General features: G+C 35.4%; 1 protein-coding gene across 4 annotated transcripts in view; it reads right to left on the bottom strand.

Moving 5' to 3' along the window:
- The window catches only part of LOC131433055 (protein TANC2), a 199,318-nt gene that overhangs the window by 161,344 nt on the left and 19,292 nt on the right, over positions 1 to 18,682 (bottom strand). For 3 of the 4 annotated variants that reach the window (XM_058599800.1, XM_058599798.1, XM_058599801.1), the window contains exon 2: positions 6,858 to 7,819. In XM_058599800.1, the coding sequence (XP_058455783.1) occupies positions 6,858 to 7,803 (946 nt within the window). In that variant the 5' untranslated portion in view covers positions 7,804 to 7,819. Of the gene's footprint in view, positions 1 to 392; positions 600 to 6,857; positions 7,820 to 18,682 lie in introns of those variants that run through there. The other variant, XM_058599803.1, reaches the window with a different exon arrangement.

The raw sequence follows: 18,682 nt of genomic DNA, 5'->3' as shown, positions 1-18,682 counted from the left end.
AAACAGAAAGGCCAAATTCCACAAAAGGAATGTAATGCCATTGCTTTGCATAATCTTTCTATATAAGAACGCTAAAAAGGAATTCTCATACATACAAGTGTATTTTAAATAAATGGCTAATCGTGAAAATCTTTAAATAACACCATAAGGGAGACTGTCTTCAAAGTGGCGCCTTATCACATTCAAGGTAAACACAAATAAACAACATTGTTACCAAAAGTAAATCGCACGTCTATAACTCTGAATCGGTGAGCTCACTTATCAGTAAAGTGACACGTATTTTAAGCTCTTCCATACTGATCAATGGCAAAACGCGACATACCAGAGTGTGCCGAACCGGCCATTAATTTTCCGAATTGCTAGTTTTAGAAATGATATTGATTGATATTTACCGAAACGATGATTGGTGATACTATTTCCATTGCTGTAAGTACGAGTGCCCATTCGAATGCCATTGTTGTTTTCATGTTTTCTCCGAAACATTTTGTTCATATATAACACACTGAAAATCTTCACTTCACACCTACTAATGACAAATAATGTGAAGATCTCGTTAAATAAAACATTATTTTCATTGATAAAATAATGCCTTTCGTTAGAACTGTTGTATTAAAAAAGGCACCTCACTTCCTTAACTAGTCAACCGTAAGTTCAATACTGAGACAAAACCAATCATTCCGAGTTACACGAAGCTACACTTTTTTTTTAATTTTGCGATAACGATTCGTGTCTGCTTCGCGATTTTGCAGTTCATTTTTCGGTGTTTGCATTTTTTGTTTTCTTTTCCAGCACGCACAAACTGATCAGAGGGAATGAATGCAAAATGGTCTAGTTCTTCAGACAATCCATTGTATCCAAACTGTGAATGATACGAATATTGATTGGATTTATTTTTGTCCGCACAATTGATTTAGCTCAAGCGATAGAATTCTGTAGCATTCAAGTCCAAATCTGTTTGACCTACCGAACAGAGTGATGAGGCAAGACATCATATTTTATTGTACACGACATATTTAAATTATACACGTGGTTAAGCACGCAACTAGTATGATAAGCTAGTAATCCTCTATAAATAGATTCATGGATCGTTGCACGAGCAATGGAATTGTTATGTGATTTTTTCTGCGACATCAGGACATCTCGTCGCTGTTTAAAATCTACCTAGTGGTGTAATTATGCCTTTCTCATACCACTCATGTTCTCTTATACAATTTTGTGATATTCTTCAGACTAATATTATTGAAAGCAAACAAAAAAGTATAATTATGGGCATCAACTAGTATAACCTACAAAATGAAATAGTTCTCAGATCGGTTATGCTATTTACAAGAAAACGAAACCATAATCTAATATGACCTTCAAACTCTATTAGTTTTTCTTCAAATTCAGGGACCATTCCACTCAGGGCCGGTGAAAGAGGTGGGTACGGTGGGTAGTACTACCCACCCGAAAATTCCAAAGGTGGGTAATTACCCACCTGAAATTTTAAACCAAAAATAATAGTAATATTAGTATCATTTATATCAATAAAAGTAGTTTTATTGTAACTGAGAATAATAAATAAAATCAGAATTATAAAATGCTAGTACTCAAGGTAGAGCAAGGATGTCAAGATATACAACAAAAAGGTGAGGCGTGAGAACGGTCATTTGAGCATGCAGAAATCTTCACTGTATGGATATTTTTCTCAATCTCTATACAGCTAGTTGAACATCAGAATGAAAGGTTTGTTCGAACTATTGCTTATACCCCCAGAGTCACAGCGTGCTGGCTGTTTAGCCTAGGTTATAAGCACTCACCGCTATCTGATGGAAACCCATCATGCTATTTTTACTTTTTCACTATTAGAGATAGTGAAGAATTAATTGTGTACGAGAATGCAGCCGCAAGTAGAAAGTAACAACTTCTGATAACTATTCTTTTGTCGGTTTGGATAGTAAGTGGTAAAAGACCTTTATCGGTACTTTCCGGCATACCAGAGCCTCGAGTGATTTGCATTGATGAGATGCTTAAGTTCAACTCCTCTTGCGAAAGTTAAGTTAGTAAAAGATTTCAGCTTGCTAAAATCAACCTTGTCACATCTAGCCTTTCCATTCTTTATCTTGACATAAATAAAATCACTCAAAATCATTTGACGTAGGATTGCGTCTTTGTTTTCTATACCGGGGTACAAATTCATAACATAGAAGTAAAACCATATAGACAGTGGTTAGGTTTTGAACATCTGCAACTCAACCACGAACAATGTCTAATTCTCCCTGTTTTTCAAACCATTGTCGTTCCTCTAATTGATATGACGGTGTCGTACACATAACTTCACGCTTTCCATATGATTTCTGCTCTTCAATTACTCACAGAAAACCAAATTCAGTGTCGAATCGACTTGCACTCTGTGCGGTTCGATACTGCCGTAGAGAAGGTTGCTTCCACATCGTCCAAAAAGTTCAGAGTACTGGGAAAACAACATTTTTTGAGCAAAATTTCTTTATTTTTTAATCTTAATTTTTATATCATACTTATAGAATGATTTGCCCATGGCCTTAAAATAGGCTTCAGTTGCGGCGATGACTCTCTCAGATCATCAAATGACAAGTAGTCGCTGAGGGCTGGGCCATTGTCTTGGTTAAATATATTTTTCTCTGCTTCATATGAGGCCGTTTTTTACAATTCCATACTTCAAACGCATTAATAACTCCTAACGCATTAATAACTGAAAACTTTTGTTGGTATTTCCTTTTCAAGATAGTCGACGTTAATTATACGTCGAGCATCTAAAAACTGACGCCATACTTGTTTCAGCTAACTGTTGCGTTTTCCCCGTCTAAATGTTTAAACAACTCCGGAGAAAAAAGATAGATCCATGTTTCGTCCACTGTTTCATACCAATGCAAGAAATCCTTTTTATTGTGACTAAACAGTGCTGACCAGTTCTCTGGATTGTTGATGCGTTGTTGCTTTGAAAAGATTGTGAGCGAACGAGGCACCTATTTGAAAAAGATCTTTTTCATGTCCAGATTTTCGCATTCGATCATAAACTCACTTCCAGTTCAGTCGGACTTTGATTTTGTGTTCATCCATAACATTTATCAAAACTTGCTCACATTTTTTCCGGATGACTGTTTAATTTGGTCACGTTAAAATCAGAATACCACAAAGCTTTGTTTTTAATCTGAGTGTTCGTTATGCTATACATAGCAGCGGCTGGATTTGTTTTGTGCACCGTTCGATTCGCTCGGGTTTGCGGTTCAATGCATACGGCGCTGGTCTTATAAACCAGTTGTCATATGTTCGAACCCCGACGGCCAAATTCCACAGAAGGAATGTAATTCCAAGACATTGCTTTCGATTCATGCGAGACATCTTTCACCATCAACCCCGACCAACTAAACGATCAGGGTAACCAAAATTCTCAAAGAAATAATTTCGAAAATTTGCAAACACAAATAAGTTAATACGGAACCTAAAAGACTGCTGACTTAATATTCCAAATATATATTGCGGAAACTTTGTAGTTTGATATTGTATGCAACCCTTAAATGCACAACTTTGTTTTACAACAAAATATCGAATTTACGCGTCTTATGCAAAGTTATATCGAAACAGAATATTATTTAAAAATCGACTAAATAATACTTCAAAATAGTGAGTCGTTCTCCCCGGTACGAATAATTACCCACCTGGGCTTAATATGTTTCACCGGCTCTGATTCCACTTGAACCTATGATTGTGAATATCGATTCTGGCATCTCTGAGAAAAGCGAGAGAGAACCATTTTGGAATGTATGAACACTTTTTCCGGTGCTTCCTAAACCAGGATACCTGGTTTGATTGGCCGTCTACTGACAATGACACTTGAGTGGAATAGTTTTGAGCCCAGTTTAAAATATTTTTAGACTTTTTACTTCGCTTTTGTTGATCAATTTACACTTTGAAAACGGTAGAAGGATCTAGAAGAATTTGAATTTATTGAATGCTATTTTACTAAAACTATTTATGTTTGTTAATTATCTAGGTTGTAACAATATAATAAAATTTTACACTGATAACTTAAGCATAAAAAAAGCGATCTGAGAGAAGCTCAATAGTGATCTGTACGAATTGCGAATATTTTAATTTATTTCTCAATAGAAAGGTAATGATTCTAGAATAACAACTTCTATCACCCGCTAGTATTTTTCCTAAGGAATAAAACATCTATCATTTTTTTTATAGTTACAATAAATAAATTGAAGTAGTGGCGAATATGACCAGGTATACCCTCGGCAAACCGCACCCACGACCGAACAGTGGTCCCACAAAAAAAATCAAAGTGAGCGAGGAAATAGGAGCAGAAAAAAACTAAATAAACAAGAACCGAGCGGTCTCCTGATACAGTGTTCCTTACAAACAAAAATGAAATACAAAACATTGAAAACTTTGTCTACCTCAGGAAATTCTTTTTGCTTTTGTTTTAAGTTTTCAACTGTTCCTATTTTCTCGCTTACTTTGACAAATATTGAATTTAGGGTGCAGAGTTAATATTGGGGAATGTTGGGACATGCTTTTTCAAAAGTGTGTTTTCATATAAATTAAAGCGAATTTAAGCTTTGACTAATAATTTTTCTGATAATTATCTGATCACTTGGTTGAAATTGGTTCCACATATTTCCACATTTTCGAGATATTGATACTTGAATGTGTAGTATTTTGTAAATAAATTGTTCAAAGACATTTTAGTTTGTGAAAAAAATATGTATTTTGATAATTAAAATATAATTGTAGAACATCCGAAAATTCTATAAATTCATTGAAAAAAGTTATGATAGAAAAACTTGATTTTGGGGGTCTCTAATAAACAATGCATTATATCTCGACACCAATTCATTTTAAAGTGTGCATGTCTTTGGCATGTTTTCTTGTTTGAACATGATCTACAATGTATGCTAAATAACTTTTTTAACTCACTTGTAGGTGGAAAAATGACAACTTTGATTATATTAAAAGAACCGCACTATTGCAAACAGCAATTCTTCTGAAGACATGAAAGCTCCATTATTAACCCCCAAATCAAAAAAACGTATTTTGGCATGATTGGGATTACTGTGTGCCGGGGAGAATACGCGCACTTTATTAATTCAAGAACCTCGCATGAAAATAGCATAAAACAATATTTCTTAAGTAAAGTGCATTATTTATAAATTTGATCAGTATCTAACGAGCAAAACAGATTTGAAAAATGACATGCAATTAAAACTGTGTAATTAAAACCACGAAAAAAGCTACCGAAGAGACGGGAAACGAATTTGTAGACTCGAACACGTATCCGGAAAATTGTATTGATAATTAAACTACCCTGCACGTGAAACACACACACACGATGAAACAGTGTAGTAGAACAAAGGAACCGAGCATGTTCAGCTGTATTTGATTATTATTACTTGATGAAGATGTTAAATTATTTTATCATTTACATGTATTTTATACAGTGCAGTCTCGAAAGCTCGGAAATGAGTTTACCTATTTTTTAGTCGACATTTTTTACGAAACTCAAAATTAAAAGATAAACTTCAAATTTGAAATGTTCCTGATTAATGCGTTCTTTTAACTCGACTCATGGACACTGCGAATCCCAGTTCACCTAATTTTCTCGTAATTTTCTGAATTGTGGAATCCTTTGGCACTTTAACAAAACTAACAATTTCAAAAATGTTTGAGAAAAATTAGACATTAAATTTATCGAATTTTTTGAACGATTTTTAGTTCTACGAAAAGTGACGAAAATTTTTCAACTTTGGAAAAATATATTAGAATTCAGACAAATTTCATTAGGTTTCGATGTGTGGATTCCGAATCTCATCTCTAGTCTTCAGGCAGGTAAACATTTATATATGTGTTAGGTGGGCGTATTTGCCTCGACCAACAAATTTTTCTTTAAAAATAAAAAACAAATCATATAAAATTTTCAACGACAAAACATTCTGGGTTTCTATTTTCCTCACTCAAATAAAAGATAAAAAACAAGCTTACCTAGCAGCATTAGCAACGAAGAACGAAGACTGTAGATGTTTTGCGCGTAATTTGAATGAATGCTTTTAAAGAAACAGTAGGTTTGGGTATTTGCCCTTTGAATGTTTTTGCCTCGGTCTTTCCTAATACTTATTTACTTCAATGAAGTGAATTTACGTTTGTTGATCGACAGGTGCTTACTGTTAAATCTCGACGAAAAGAATTACATTTTAACGCCAAAACAGAAGTCTTAGTGCTTCTCTAGATTATTGTTGGTGATCATTAGCACTTTGTCTGCTAAACACAAAAAATGGTATTTTTAGATTTTTCTCGTCTTTAAAAATGCACTCCGAAAACATCGACAGCCGTCTCGCGATTTTGGTTTATTGAACTCGTTAAACTGTCTGCGTTTTTGTTTGATATATTTTATCTATACACGTTGGTCTGGAAGTGGATATCGCAGTTTTTTATACATCAAGAATGCATCTTAAGTGCATACCGACATCAATTGTTTATTGTTTCTTTAGAAAATTGTATAGTCCAGCGATAAAACTTTTTGTCGCATTCTGTTTCTTGGTGCTTAACATAATTAAATACAACTATATCATGCCAAAAGCACAGAAAACAGATATACAGGCTCACATATGAACTGTGTATGAAATACACTTATTGAGCGTTGCGACACTATTTTGGGTGCAGCGTATAGCAAATTTGGCATTCACACAGGATTTTGAAAATTTTTGTTCGAGCCTGTATATCTTTTTTTATATCGTTTATTTATACCCGGCTTTAAGCCTGTATATCTGTTATCTGTGCCAAAGCCCAAAAAATATAGAACATTGGAAATTCCAAGAAGATAGTTTGCTACTAACCTTTATCCGCTATTTCCTTCAGTTCTGCTTCCGTTTCTTCGGTAAACTCATCCCACCATTTCACACGTGTCTTTTCATTGGTTGAAAATTTCATAATTTCAATAGATGAGTTCATGGAATTGGCTTCACAGGTAGAACTTGCCATCGAAGAAAAACCATCCACAATTGAGTTATTCATCGAGTTGTTATTTCCAATTGAAAATGTACGTGAATCCAATAAATTTTCGTTGCTTTTTACTATGGAACCGGAATCATGCCATGCGCTGATGGTATTTGCCGAGTGTAATTCACCATAGCAAGAAGTAGTCATTATTTTCGGAAATTTCTCTATCGGTCCACCGGAAGTAATCATCACTTGACAGTCAACTGTTTGAGCATGAGCGGTAGGTTTCTCGCGAGGTTTTTTCTTCACGGTAGCATAAATTTCAATCTCCTCGTACTTATTGTCATTCAGCTCGGATCGATGATGGATATCTGCCGATACAACCAATTTAGAATTAGGCTGTGTATATATTTCGTGGAAATCATCACATGATTCCATATCTAATATAGCAGACTCGTCCAGGGTAGTGATAAAATCGTCAGCATCTTCCGCTTCCCAACAAACTTTGCGAGCTAACAAATCTGATTCAAAATCGATATCTACTACTTTGGTCGATAAAGGCATCAGTTCCGTTGGTAGAGAGGTAAAAGTATTGGTATCAATCCACGGTTCGTACATGGAAACGGGTCGCGCCGCCTTAGGAACAATTGGTCGGCTGCATTCTCCAACGAGAAACTCCGGAACGAATCTGTCTTTCACAATGGTTGCGTACTCCGCACTTTCCGGGTTTCCAGGAACGTAATTCAAATTGTCAACCCCGGCTGAAGATCCAAGGTCGTCGGTGTTGGTTGACATGGTTGAAATGATCGAATCGTTAAGTAGTTTTTCCATCGAATCATCCATCTTTAGATAAGTTGTCCTTAAAATGCAAAGAGATGAAGAAAAATATTACAATCGTACATTTATGTAATAGTAAATTTCAACAAGTGTGCGTTCATCCGTTGCTCGTCAGAAAGACGGTTTGGCACGGACACTAGACAAAATAAGTGATAGAAGGGTAGAATTGGATTGCGCTGTAGTTTGATATCCGATTGATCCGAGATACGTTTTTTATCGTTTAAAGTTCTAGCTGGAAAAAATTCAATATTTTCATAGCTATTCTTCACGCCAGCATTTAATATACAGTCACCTCTCTTCTGTATTACGATTGAATTCGAATCGTATTATTTCAATCGAGTTTTTCATACAATCGAAGTACAGAATAGGGGTGAGTAAAGTTTTTTTACACGAGGTTCATGCGTCTTGTAGACAGAACTTTCTTAATTGGGTAATTTTAGTGCAAAAAAAGGGAAATCTGGAAACGACAATAATTACGCGTAAATTTTTTGTTGCACAAATAACAACCATAATAATTTCAAAAACCGTAGATTTGTTAGTGTATCTTAATTGCGCATTAAACGTCGAAAAACTCCCAGTACATTGTAATCTGAACAGCCATAGTTAAATCGGGGATCTGAATGTATTTTCAAACAGTCTTATTATCTTTCTGAGGTTCAACGTATAAAGATTGAAATTTCGAACAACATATTTTCACAATTATAGGTAGCATTATTACACAGTAACGATGTTTTTTATAATGTTAGAATAGCATACTGGTTTTTTCTCACATTTGCAAATAAATTTAGATCATAGCAACACCAGACGGTAGAGTAATAATAGACATAAGGATAAAACACAAGAATTTGTTGAACATACTCTAGGGGAAGTAACGATAAACTCCCCGTTGGCTGTCGTCATCAGTGAAAATACATCTGTACATTTATAGTTAATTTTCCTGCCACTTATATAACGGCCCAGCGGAACTCTCTCGATCTAGGCAAGCCTCAGTAACGATCTCAGCGTGCATTCGAACAGCACAGCATCATCGTTATATGCGTACATTCCTGCAACATGGATGGAAACGGTTTCCAGCCATGCACATCATGTCGCACCTTAGACCATACGTAGGGTTCAGTATTTTGTCATTCGCACTATACATACACCTCTTCACCGTTCTCCCGCCGACAATTACCTTCGTCGGCGTGCATAAAAATCTTTGCTGGGGGTTCTTCCGATCAGGCGGCTCATACGGTTTTCTTCCTAGTGTATTTCCCTATTCGTTTTCCCAAGAAAACGCCACTGGTTCCATTGCATGCGCTATGGTTCCTTTGGTATAGATGCGCACGCAGCAGATGAGGACAAAAATATACATCCTGAAGTAGCTATTAATGTCCATCAGAATTAATTGCAACTGTGAGCCAAGTTATTGTGATTGTAGTTTAAAAAGAATGTACAATGCTCATATTCGAGTTTTACAACTGGCCTATTGTGACCAAAGCCACCAAATTAGCATAGTGAACATTCAGTTTAATATAACTATACTATATTGCTAACAAAATTCCACCCAATTTTCCAGATGTCAACACATTCAGACAATTGTAAATCGAGACTGTCTTCTGATTAAGATCTTCTCATACCCACAACAAATGCATTTCAGTATACTTTTAAATTGCACTGCTTCTAAATATATCGCCCCTTCTAGAAGAAGGTGCAATTAATCTCCCGAACACATTTCTACTTTCTCCACAGCTGTGTCACAAGATGCTTGTTGCAGTACGTATGTAATTTGATCAATTGGCAAACTTAACCTAAGAATATTATTTTTGATAACTTGTTCTCTGTGACGGTATTAAATAGTTCACCATTGATGAAATTTGAATGAAATTTAATAATGACGTCTACGCTAATTGAGCTCTCTTTGGTTTATATACTCGGAAAATAAAAACTACAAATGGTTTGACTTCTATTCACTTAGTTTTTGAATGTTTTGAATCTTTTCTTTCACTCTCTTTTTCAATACAAAGAGCAAAACCACCCAACAGCGAAACTTTCGGTCAATAAGATAAAATTAAGCAAGCCGCATTCAACCAAAAATTGAGTCAATAACACATGGATCAATAAGTCCCTAGACTAACAATGGAAACAACATTTTTTTTGCAAATTTTTTTTTTTATTCATCAACATAATCACCTTTTAGGGTGATACAATGGTTCCAACGTTTTTCCAATTTTTCAATACCATGTTTATAAAAAAAATTATCTTTCGCTTCAAAATAAGCTTCAGTTTCAGCGATGACCTCCTCATTTGAGCCAAATCTTTTTCCCTGGAGCATTTTTTTAAGATCAGCAAAGAGCCAGTAGTCACTGGGAGCTAAATCTGACGTGTATGGAGGGTGGGGAAGCAGATCAAAGCCAAATTCGTTTAATTTCGCCATTGTTTTCATCGACTTGTGGCAGGGTGCATTGTCTTGATGAAAAAGGATTTTTTTTCTCTGCATGTGCGGTCGTTTTTTTTGCGATTTCCTCCTTCAAACGCACCAGTAAGTCAATATAACAATCACTGTTGATCGATTTACCTTTTTCGAGGTAGTCAATGAAAATCACGCCATGCGTATCCCAAAAAACTGACGCCATGACTTTGCCAGCTGACTGCTGCGTTTTCGGACGCTTCGGACGGCTTTCGCCAGCTGTGCGCCACTCATATGACTGCCGCTTCGACTCTGGAGTGTAGTGATGTATCCATGTTTCGTCCATGGTCACGTGACGACGCAAGAAATCTTTTTTGCACGGTGACTCTGGAGTGTAGTGATGTATCCATGTTTCGTCCATGGTCACGTGACGACGCAAGAAATCTTTTTTGCACGGTGTTTTTACCCATTAAAAAACAATGTTTTATCAAAACACGAAACTCGGTTTTTACCTAGAATTCAGTTTTCGAACGAAACCCCGATGTTAAGTGGAAAAAAATCAAAATTAAGTAATTTGGCGATTCCGTTTAGGATTCAGGAAACTCAATACTCTAATAAAAATTTGCACGTTAGAATCATCTGCATTTAAAATTTCACGACATGTAAAAAACATGAAAATTTCATCTAACTCATTAGATTGGTGTGAAAACTGTGTATTTTCAATGGAAATCATGTTACATTCTCTTGGAATGTACATCAACACGATAAGATATTTCGTTGCCACAAGATTCTGTATGAATTTCATATGAAAAACACATTGTTTAACACATGCAGTTCGATTCAAAAGCACAGAGGACAGACATTCAAGTAGTCAATTCAATGTTTGTAAGAAATTTAACGGTTGTTTGGCAAACTGAAAACCAAGTAGCAATTCACCTACAGAGTCGCTTCGAGCAGCCCAGCAATCGCTTATGGACTCTTGTGTTCGAGCTTGTATACAATGGTTATTCATGCACGTGAAATCGTACGCTAAGGTTCTCTATGCTTTGCACAGCTTTTTAAAATAAAGTTTTTACTAGCTTGGATATCTGTTCTCTGTGTCAGTAGCAAGACACGTGACATCTAGAGGAAAAACACAGGCTAAGTAAAAAAAAACTGACATTTTAATGAATTTGAACATGAAATCTTTAAGCAATTCGCTTTGTTCGGAAAACGATTAGTTAGATCCATCTCCGTTCAACACATTTGCTCAAGGTTGATAAAAATTGGTGCAATTATCTCGATCTTTCGTGTCACTATAACCACAGAGAACAGATATCCAAGTAGAGATTTCAATATGTGTAAGAAATGCAACGGTTGTTTAAAAAGCAATCACCAAGTAGCAATTCTCCTGTAGAGGCGCTTCGAGCAGCCCAGTAATTTTGTATGGGCTCTTGCGTTCATACAATGCACTATGGTCCGAAACGGGAAATTACCGTGACAAAAATATTTTCACTATTAAATATTAGTTTTTTGTAGTTGGTGTTTTCACAAAAGTTGTTTGTAATCAAATGGCGCTCCTTTTGATGAAAAAAGTTACTAGGGTAGTCCTTATTCAAATTGAAATCTGAAATCTAACTTTCTTAACTGTACTCAAAAATGATTTTGTTGTACAATAAAGTTGTAGGAAATTTTATTACCAGCAACTTTACTGAAAAAAGCACCTCTCTAGCTCTTCATTTTATCGAGTTACATCAATTTTCCCGAGTGAAAGTAGTGTGGCTTCTGAAATATCACTTTTTTTGTTCCAACGTTTTTGTGAAACGTTCCACCGAAAAGTTGTCATTAAAAGAGTTGTTGAACTAATCATTGCACACAATTTTGCTCAACCAAGCTTTTTCATATGAGCTACCAGTAAAAAGTTATAATTGTTTTTTCATCTAAAACAAATCAAGTTTCAAATATCAATATTCATTAGATGCCAGATCGATAAAAATGTATCCTATGCGGTTCCTGAAAGGTCATAATATAAGTAAAGATTTAGGAGAAAATTGGAAGGGTGTTATTTTTTTAACTTATTTAAACTAGTTTTAAAAATACCTTAAAAAACTCAAAAACATTGCATAACTCTTAAACGCCTTAACGTATCAACACACTTTCTTCAGCAAAATAATAGTATCAAATTAGTTCTACAAATGTTCCATACATTGTCCTTTCGAGACATGAGACAGTTTGGACAGAAGGTGTTGGTCTGGCAAGCAATTTGTACCTGTGGTTTCACGAAGGGCACAATTAACGCCAAGGTGTACGAGGAAGAATGTTTGAAGAAGAGAATGCTGCCACTGTACAGAAAGCATAAGGCTTCTCCTCTCTTCTGGCCGGATTTGGCTTCAGCCCACTACGCCAACTCCGTTCTACAGTGGTTGTCAAAAAATAATGTACAATTCGTGGAAAAGGGCATCAACCCACCGAACTGCCCGGATCTTCGGCCAATTGTCAAGCGGCACTTTCGGAAGGAAGGTACAGTGTCCCAAAACATGTAGGAGTTAAAAAAAACTGGACAGCTGCCACCAGGAAAGTCACAAAAGTAACTGTGCAGAATTTAATGAAGAATGTCAAGTCCAAAGGATTTTCTTCAATATAATCAGTGAAATGCATAAAAATGTAATTTTTCTACAATATATCGAAAACTGATGTCAAAATATGTTTTTTTTTCGCTTTTTTATTCAATAATCAATGTTGCTAACTACTTTTCGATACACTCCTTAACTTAGGCAGTCCAAAAAATCATATATGAGACTTTTTCCGTAAAATGCTTTTGTTTCAAATGTTGAATCACTGTACAAATGTCTTTCGAATCATTGTTTTGTCTCTTAGCTGGAACACATCTTGTAACTTCAACTTTATATTTCACATTTGGTAAAGATGCTTCGCAAATGACAAAGGATGCGCTGAAGAGACATAGAATTTGAAAACTGTTTTTCTTAAAGTCCGACTGATGTTCTTTTCATCAAATGAAACAATCGTTATATGAAAATGGGAACAACAACATTGAAACGTTTTTTTTTTTTTCATTTTTTGTAACATCCTTCAAAACCCTTTGATTTTGTTTACTATTTTCCTCATTCAAATTATCTGTACAAATTAACAAAATAACGAAACGTTTTTTCAAGAAACACCTCTAGCGAAAATTCTCTAAAATTTAATTCATCAGAATAGTTTAGATTACGTAGCTCCAAACGCGGAATAAATTGTTCTTTTAACCATATGTTTTTTTTCTCGTTTTGCCAACCAATTTGTTCGTTTTTGCCAGCAAGTGTTCACGAATCATTCCGCATGGTATATCGACATTAATATTATAACATTACAGCACCTTCAAGTTCCTTCGAGTCTAAATTGGATCTTTCGAAAACACTGCGAAATTTTTGTTCAGTTTTTTTCAGAGCGTTATTGAATTGTATCCTGATCCGATTTCTAGTTTCGGAATTACCGGGTAATATGTACAAAAAAATTCAAAACATATGCACTCATTTTTTTCCGAGATGGTCAGTTCAGCCATTCACAAACTTGGTTCAAGATTCAAATGGTTTCACATACCCATAGAACACTAATGTATTTTAATCGAATACGACTCCCGGTTCCGGAATTATATGATGATGTATAGAGAAATATTTATTTTAGGTACGTGTTTCTATACATGACGATGTAAGAACTAATAAAATCCTTTGAACTAGTCATGTAATTACACAGAAAAAAATAATGAATTTTTCAGGTGACAGAATTCTACAAACGACACAATTCACAACTACTTAATTTTTTAAATGGCGCAATATTCCACTCACACAGAATTATACATGTTCGGAGTGTAATTTGCACTCGGCTACCAAGTGCCGCTGTATGGATTTATATTTATCAATTATTCAATGACCAGATATGAGCTCTGCGGTCCAGTCGAGTAACCGATGCGCTTGTGATCTAATGTTTCTCGGTTCAAGTCGCGCTGCTGCTATCGATCTTTTGTTTTTATTTCATTCGAATTCAAGACATGTAATTTTCAAATCACACAATTTTACATGTTCTTGAAAATAAATTTGTATGAAATACGACGCTCCACACGGAACGACCGAAATTAGCTCTGCGCCTAATTCGTATTACTGTTTTTAAATTAGTTGATTTCAACAACAAAATTTCCAAAATAACTATAAAATTAGTTAAAATTGAGAATTTATTTTACTAAAAAAAACTCTTATATTTAGAGAATGTGTTTAGTTGGCGAATACCCTGGACACAAACCAGCAATAATTCAATCCAACACGAAGTTCTCATTGACAACTAATTTTGTTATTAAAATCAGAAATTTTTTTTCTATTTATCTATCACCATCAATGCTGAAGGACAGCACAAAGAAAACAAAAATGAAATGGGTTTTATTAACAAGTTTATTAGCCAAAATCTCATGAAAAGTGTCAAAGTAAAACAATCTATTAAAAAGCTAAAAGTCTTGTTGAAACTGCTTGTAAATTGTTTAGATGTTTTTCGCATGTGTTACGATATATCCATATATATATATAAATTTCTAAACCGATATGTAAAAATGACGTAAACTCTTAGTGGAAAGTGGATTTATTCTGAATTTGTGCGCATTTGAAGCGATTGTGCGTACTAATGTTTTTACGCGGAACAGTGAAGTGAGTTTCGAATGTTGCACTCTAATTGTATATGTCAAACGATGTTTTTGTATCTTACAACCTTCCGGGCTACGCCGTCCGGTGTACTACTTGTATTCGGTTTTTGTTTCCGAGTGCTCAAAGTTTTCAGTGAGAGAGTCGATTTCGCGAAGTCAAATGAAGAAAACAGCGATTTAGAAGAAAATATTTCGTAAAGAAGTTTCTGTTTTGTTATGTTCTTTTCTCCAATACAACGTCGTATTTATACCTGCCAATATAGAAAAGACAACCGCAACTGAATTTTTTTTTCGGTAGTAGTGTACCATCTAGTGGCTAGTAGAAATTACGGTGTGAACTTGTTTTCGGTGACAGAGCGCCATATAGCTGCAAATTGCAGAAACCAATTTAACTATTTATGTTGGTTGAAAACAACGTTTTATTTCTCTAATTCAACTGAAAAATTAGTTGAACCGAAATGACGTGTGCCGTAGCTAAGAAATGACAGCACGTGTAATTGGTGAATTCAACTAAAAAAATAGCCATTTCAACAAATGTTCTATTATTATTAAGGGAATGAGGATAAAAAAATTTAAATTAGCAAAAGTAAGATTTTTTTAGTTGTCTCAAAAAATAACTAACTAAAATCAGAATATCAACTAATTTTTTCGCAAAAATGCTGATTTCGGTCTTTCCGTGCAGTTATGTGCATCTTATAAGATGTAAAATCACAAGATTTTTTCGAACTGAACTTGATTTTTGATATATCGGTGCTCTGTTCCTGATATCGGAAGTACCGAAAATAGTGTCCAAAACCCTTTGATTCAGAGCGATGAAACAAGATAAGGAAAAATTCTTCTAAATTGGGCTCAAATTCTTTTTATTTTCTCAAAAATGAACTCACTCAATTTTCTTCGAGATAGCAGAACCGATTTCTACAAACTTAGGCTGATGCCAAAAACGGGAAAAAATCTTTTAAATTTGGGCCAAAACTGTTTGTAAATTGTGCTCTTAGTTTATGTCTGTTCGTCTGTCAAAAGTATTTTTATAAATAGTTTCCCTTCTTTTTTTGTTTTCATTGTTGTTGGCAGTCTTGGGCTTGTTGTTAGTTTCTTTAGCCTTGTTGTACATTGATTGCAGTTGTGAGTTGATTTGATGGTGAAAGTGTTTTTGAAACAGAAGTACTGCGCTCACTAGTTACCGTTGGTAAACGGTTGCCTTTAGTTGAAGATGTCCTTTTTGGCAGCTCCAATGCAGTGCCAACACGGACTGTTCTCATCGAGTCTTGTATGAGCGTCAGCTAACATAGCCTACAAATTTAAACAGTTCTCAGATCGTTGGAGTCTTCTCTGAGAAAACGTTGATAACTCCACTACTTCCGGAATGAATCGATAATAAATATCCACATCGTTCACTTATAATGCTTACCATATTTTACCGACAAGGACAGCAAAATCTGAGATTAGTGTGTATGATTATTGCTTTTCAGGGGCGACACGAGAGGATTGGTTTAAACCACATCGTAATCCGCTGACTTATAATGAAATATTTACCAGATTGAAAGAACAAAATTAGGTCGCTATGAAGAAATTCTTTATTATGGTAAGTTCGGGCAAAAAAAACAAAAAAACGATTGAAACAATGTTTAGAAAAATCATAAATCTGCAAGATAAATATATTATAAAAACATAATATAATTTCTTCTAAATGTAGTTCAAACGTATATTATTCCAAGACGAATCCGGTTCCCCTAAGTCTACTGTCGTTGACCCTCATGATTCATGTAGAAAAACGTGGCCTCAACGACTTCCGATGGATCACCCAAAGCAAAAGGAAGTAATTGTTGCTTTGATTTATGCTTGTCTGCTTCACCCGCCCACGAGTTTGCACTGAGTTCACGACGATACAGTGATGCCGTATTGTTATCAAGCTTTAAACAACTCTTCCTAAGTTCGACCGAAAATGTAGCAACAGAATGAAATTTAGCACAATGTTTAAAAATACATCCGGTGCGGCATGTCTGAGTGCGAAATAGCAAAAAAAATAGCAAACCAGTCTTGTCTTGTTCCTCTGTTCAGCCACGCTGCATTATGCAGCCATATTGCTTGCCTGCATTCCGATGGATGCTTGGTCGCTGCGTCCAATACCTAGTGCATTCAATCATCAACATACACACATCCGACGATTTCAACGCATCATCTTGCTTGACATTGACTTCAGAACTAACCAGGCGCAGTATCGACCACATGGCATGGGCGTGCGTAATGACGCGAACACAGCCAAGTCGCCGCCAACGTTCTCATCAAAATCGGATGTCGGCTGCTGCAGTTGAGGTGAAGATTCAAAGAAATTTTCAAACAACCTCAGATAGATGCTTCCTGCATTGCACTGATTGATTATACTTGGAAATCTGCCTCCCAACAACAGAGGTAAGGAGGTAGTTATTTTGGAAATCAAACAATGTCACTTTTCAGATGACGGTTGATATAGATGAATCCTTGGTCTTTGTCATGACTTAAAATATAATATTATGTACATTCAGGTTTTATTCATGTACAAACGGAAATTTGAATCAGTTCTGTTAAAGTGGTCATTTTATCATCTATAATTAAACAGAGAAAATGAACATCTCTTGAAATGATAATCAGAATGATGATTGAAACATGTATGATTCTAGTAATATTATCCATTTTATTTATATCATTCTTCTATATTCATTTTAAAATAAGTCAGAGGAAACTCATAATTCAAATATATCTCGCTTGTGTATTTCTAAAAAAATCGCACAGAATTTCCTCTCACACTCGTTTCTCCACAGTGATTGCATAGTTTTGTATGTGACAAAAGTAAAAACCGGGCTGCTTAGATGGCTATACTTGAACTTTGATACAATTTCTAATGTCGTTTTCGTTTTTAAATTGCACTACACCGGTGTAGCGAAAGCTGCACTGAAACCGTTCGTTTTTGCCAATTGCACTACACCAGTGCTACACTTTTTCTGCACCGATACCACTGGTGTAGCACTCATCAGAAGTTTGGTGTAGCTCTGTGCAATGGAATCGTTCATTGTAGTCAATGGTTACTGTTTATGTTTTCGTAATTTTTGTTCGTTTATTCATGCCTTAGTGTAGCACTGCACCGGTGTAGTGCAAATTAAAAACGAAAACGCCATAAAAAATATATAATCAATGTGAAAACCGACTTTTGGGCCGAGGTTGGGGAGCCGAATGTCATATACCATTCGACTCAGTTCATCTAGTACGCAAAATACCTGTGTGTGTAACCAAAATACGCACTCGATTTTCTCGGATATGGCTGGGCCGATTTACACAAACTTAGATTCAAATGAAAGGTATCTTAGTCCCACAGTCTGTTATTGAATTTTATCCAGATTAACCTCCCGGTTCGAGAGAAATGATGTAAAATGTACTAAAAAATTAAAGCAGTGCACTTGATTTTCTCAGATACCATTTAACCCATTTTCTCAAACTTAGATTGAAATGAAAGGCAGTATAATCTCACAGCCTGTTTTTGAATGCTATCCGGATCCGACATTTTGAAAAAGTGCATTTGATTTTATTTGAGACCGCTCGACCAATTTTCTTCATCTTAGATTCAAATGAAAGGTCTTACAATCCCATCGAATTGGATTCGAATACGACTTCCGGTTCCGAAATTACAGGCTTATAAATATATGGAACTTATTCTGATTTTACTCAAACGACTAGAACGATTTTCACTATCTTAGATTCGAATTAAAGGTACACTAAGGTCTCTTTTTACACGGTATTTTTTCGCACGGTTTTTTTATACACGGCTTTTTTTACACGGATTCCGGAATTAACACGGTTTT

Source organism: Malaya genurostris, chromosome 2, assembly GCF_030247185.1.
Source record: "Malaya genurostris strain Urasoe2022 chromosome 2, Malgen_1.1, whole genome shotgun sequence".
Lineage (NCBI taxonomy): Eukaryota > Metazoa > Arthropoda > Insecta > Diptera > Culicidae > Malaya > Malaya genurostris.
The sequence above is the reverse complement of the archived record's forward strand: the minus strand, read 5'-3'. Positions and strand labels throughout refer to the sequence as shown.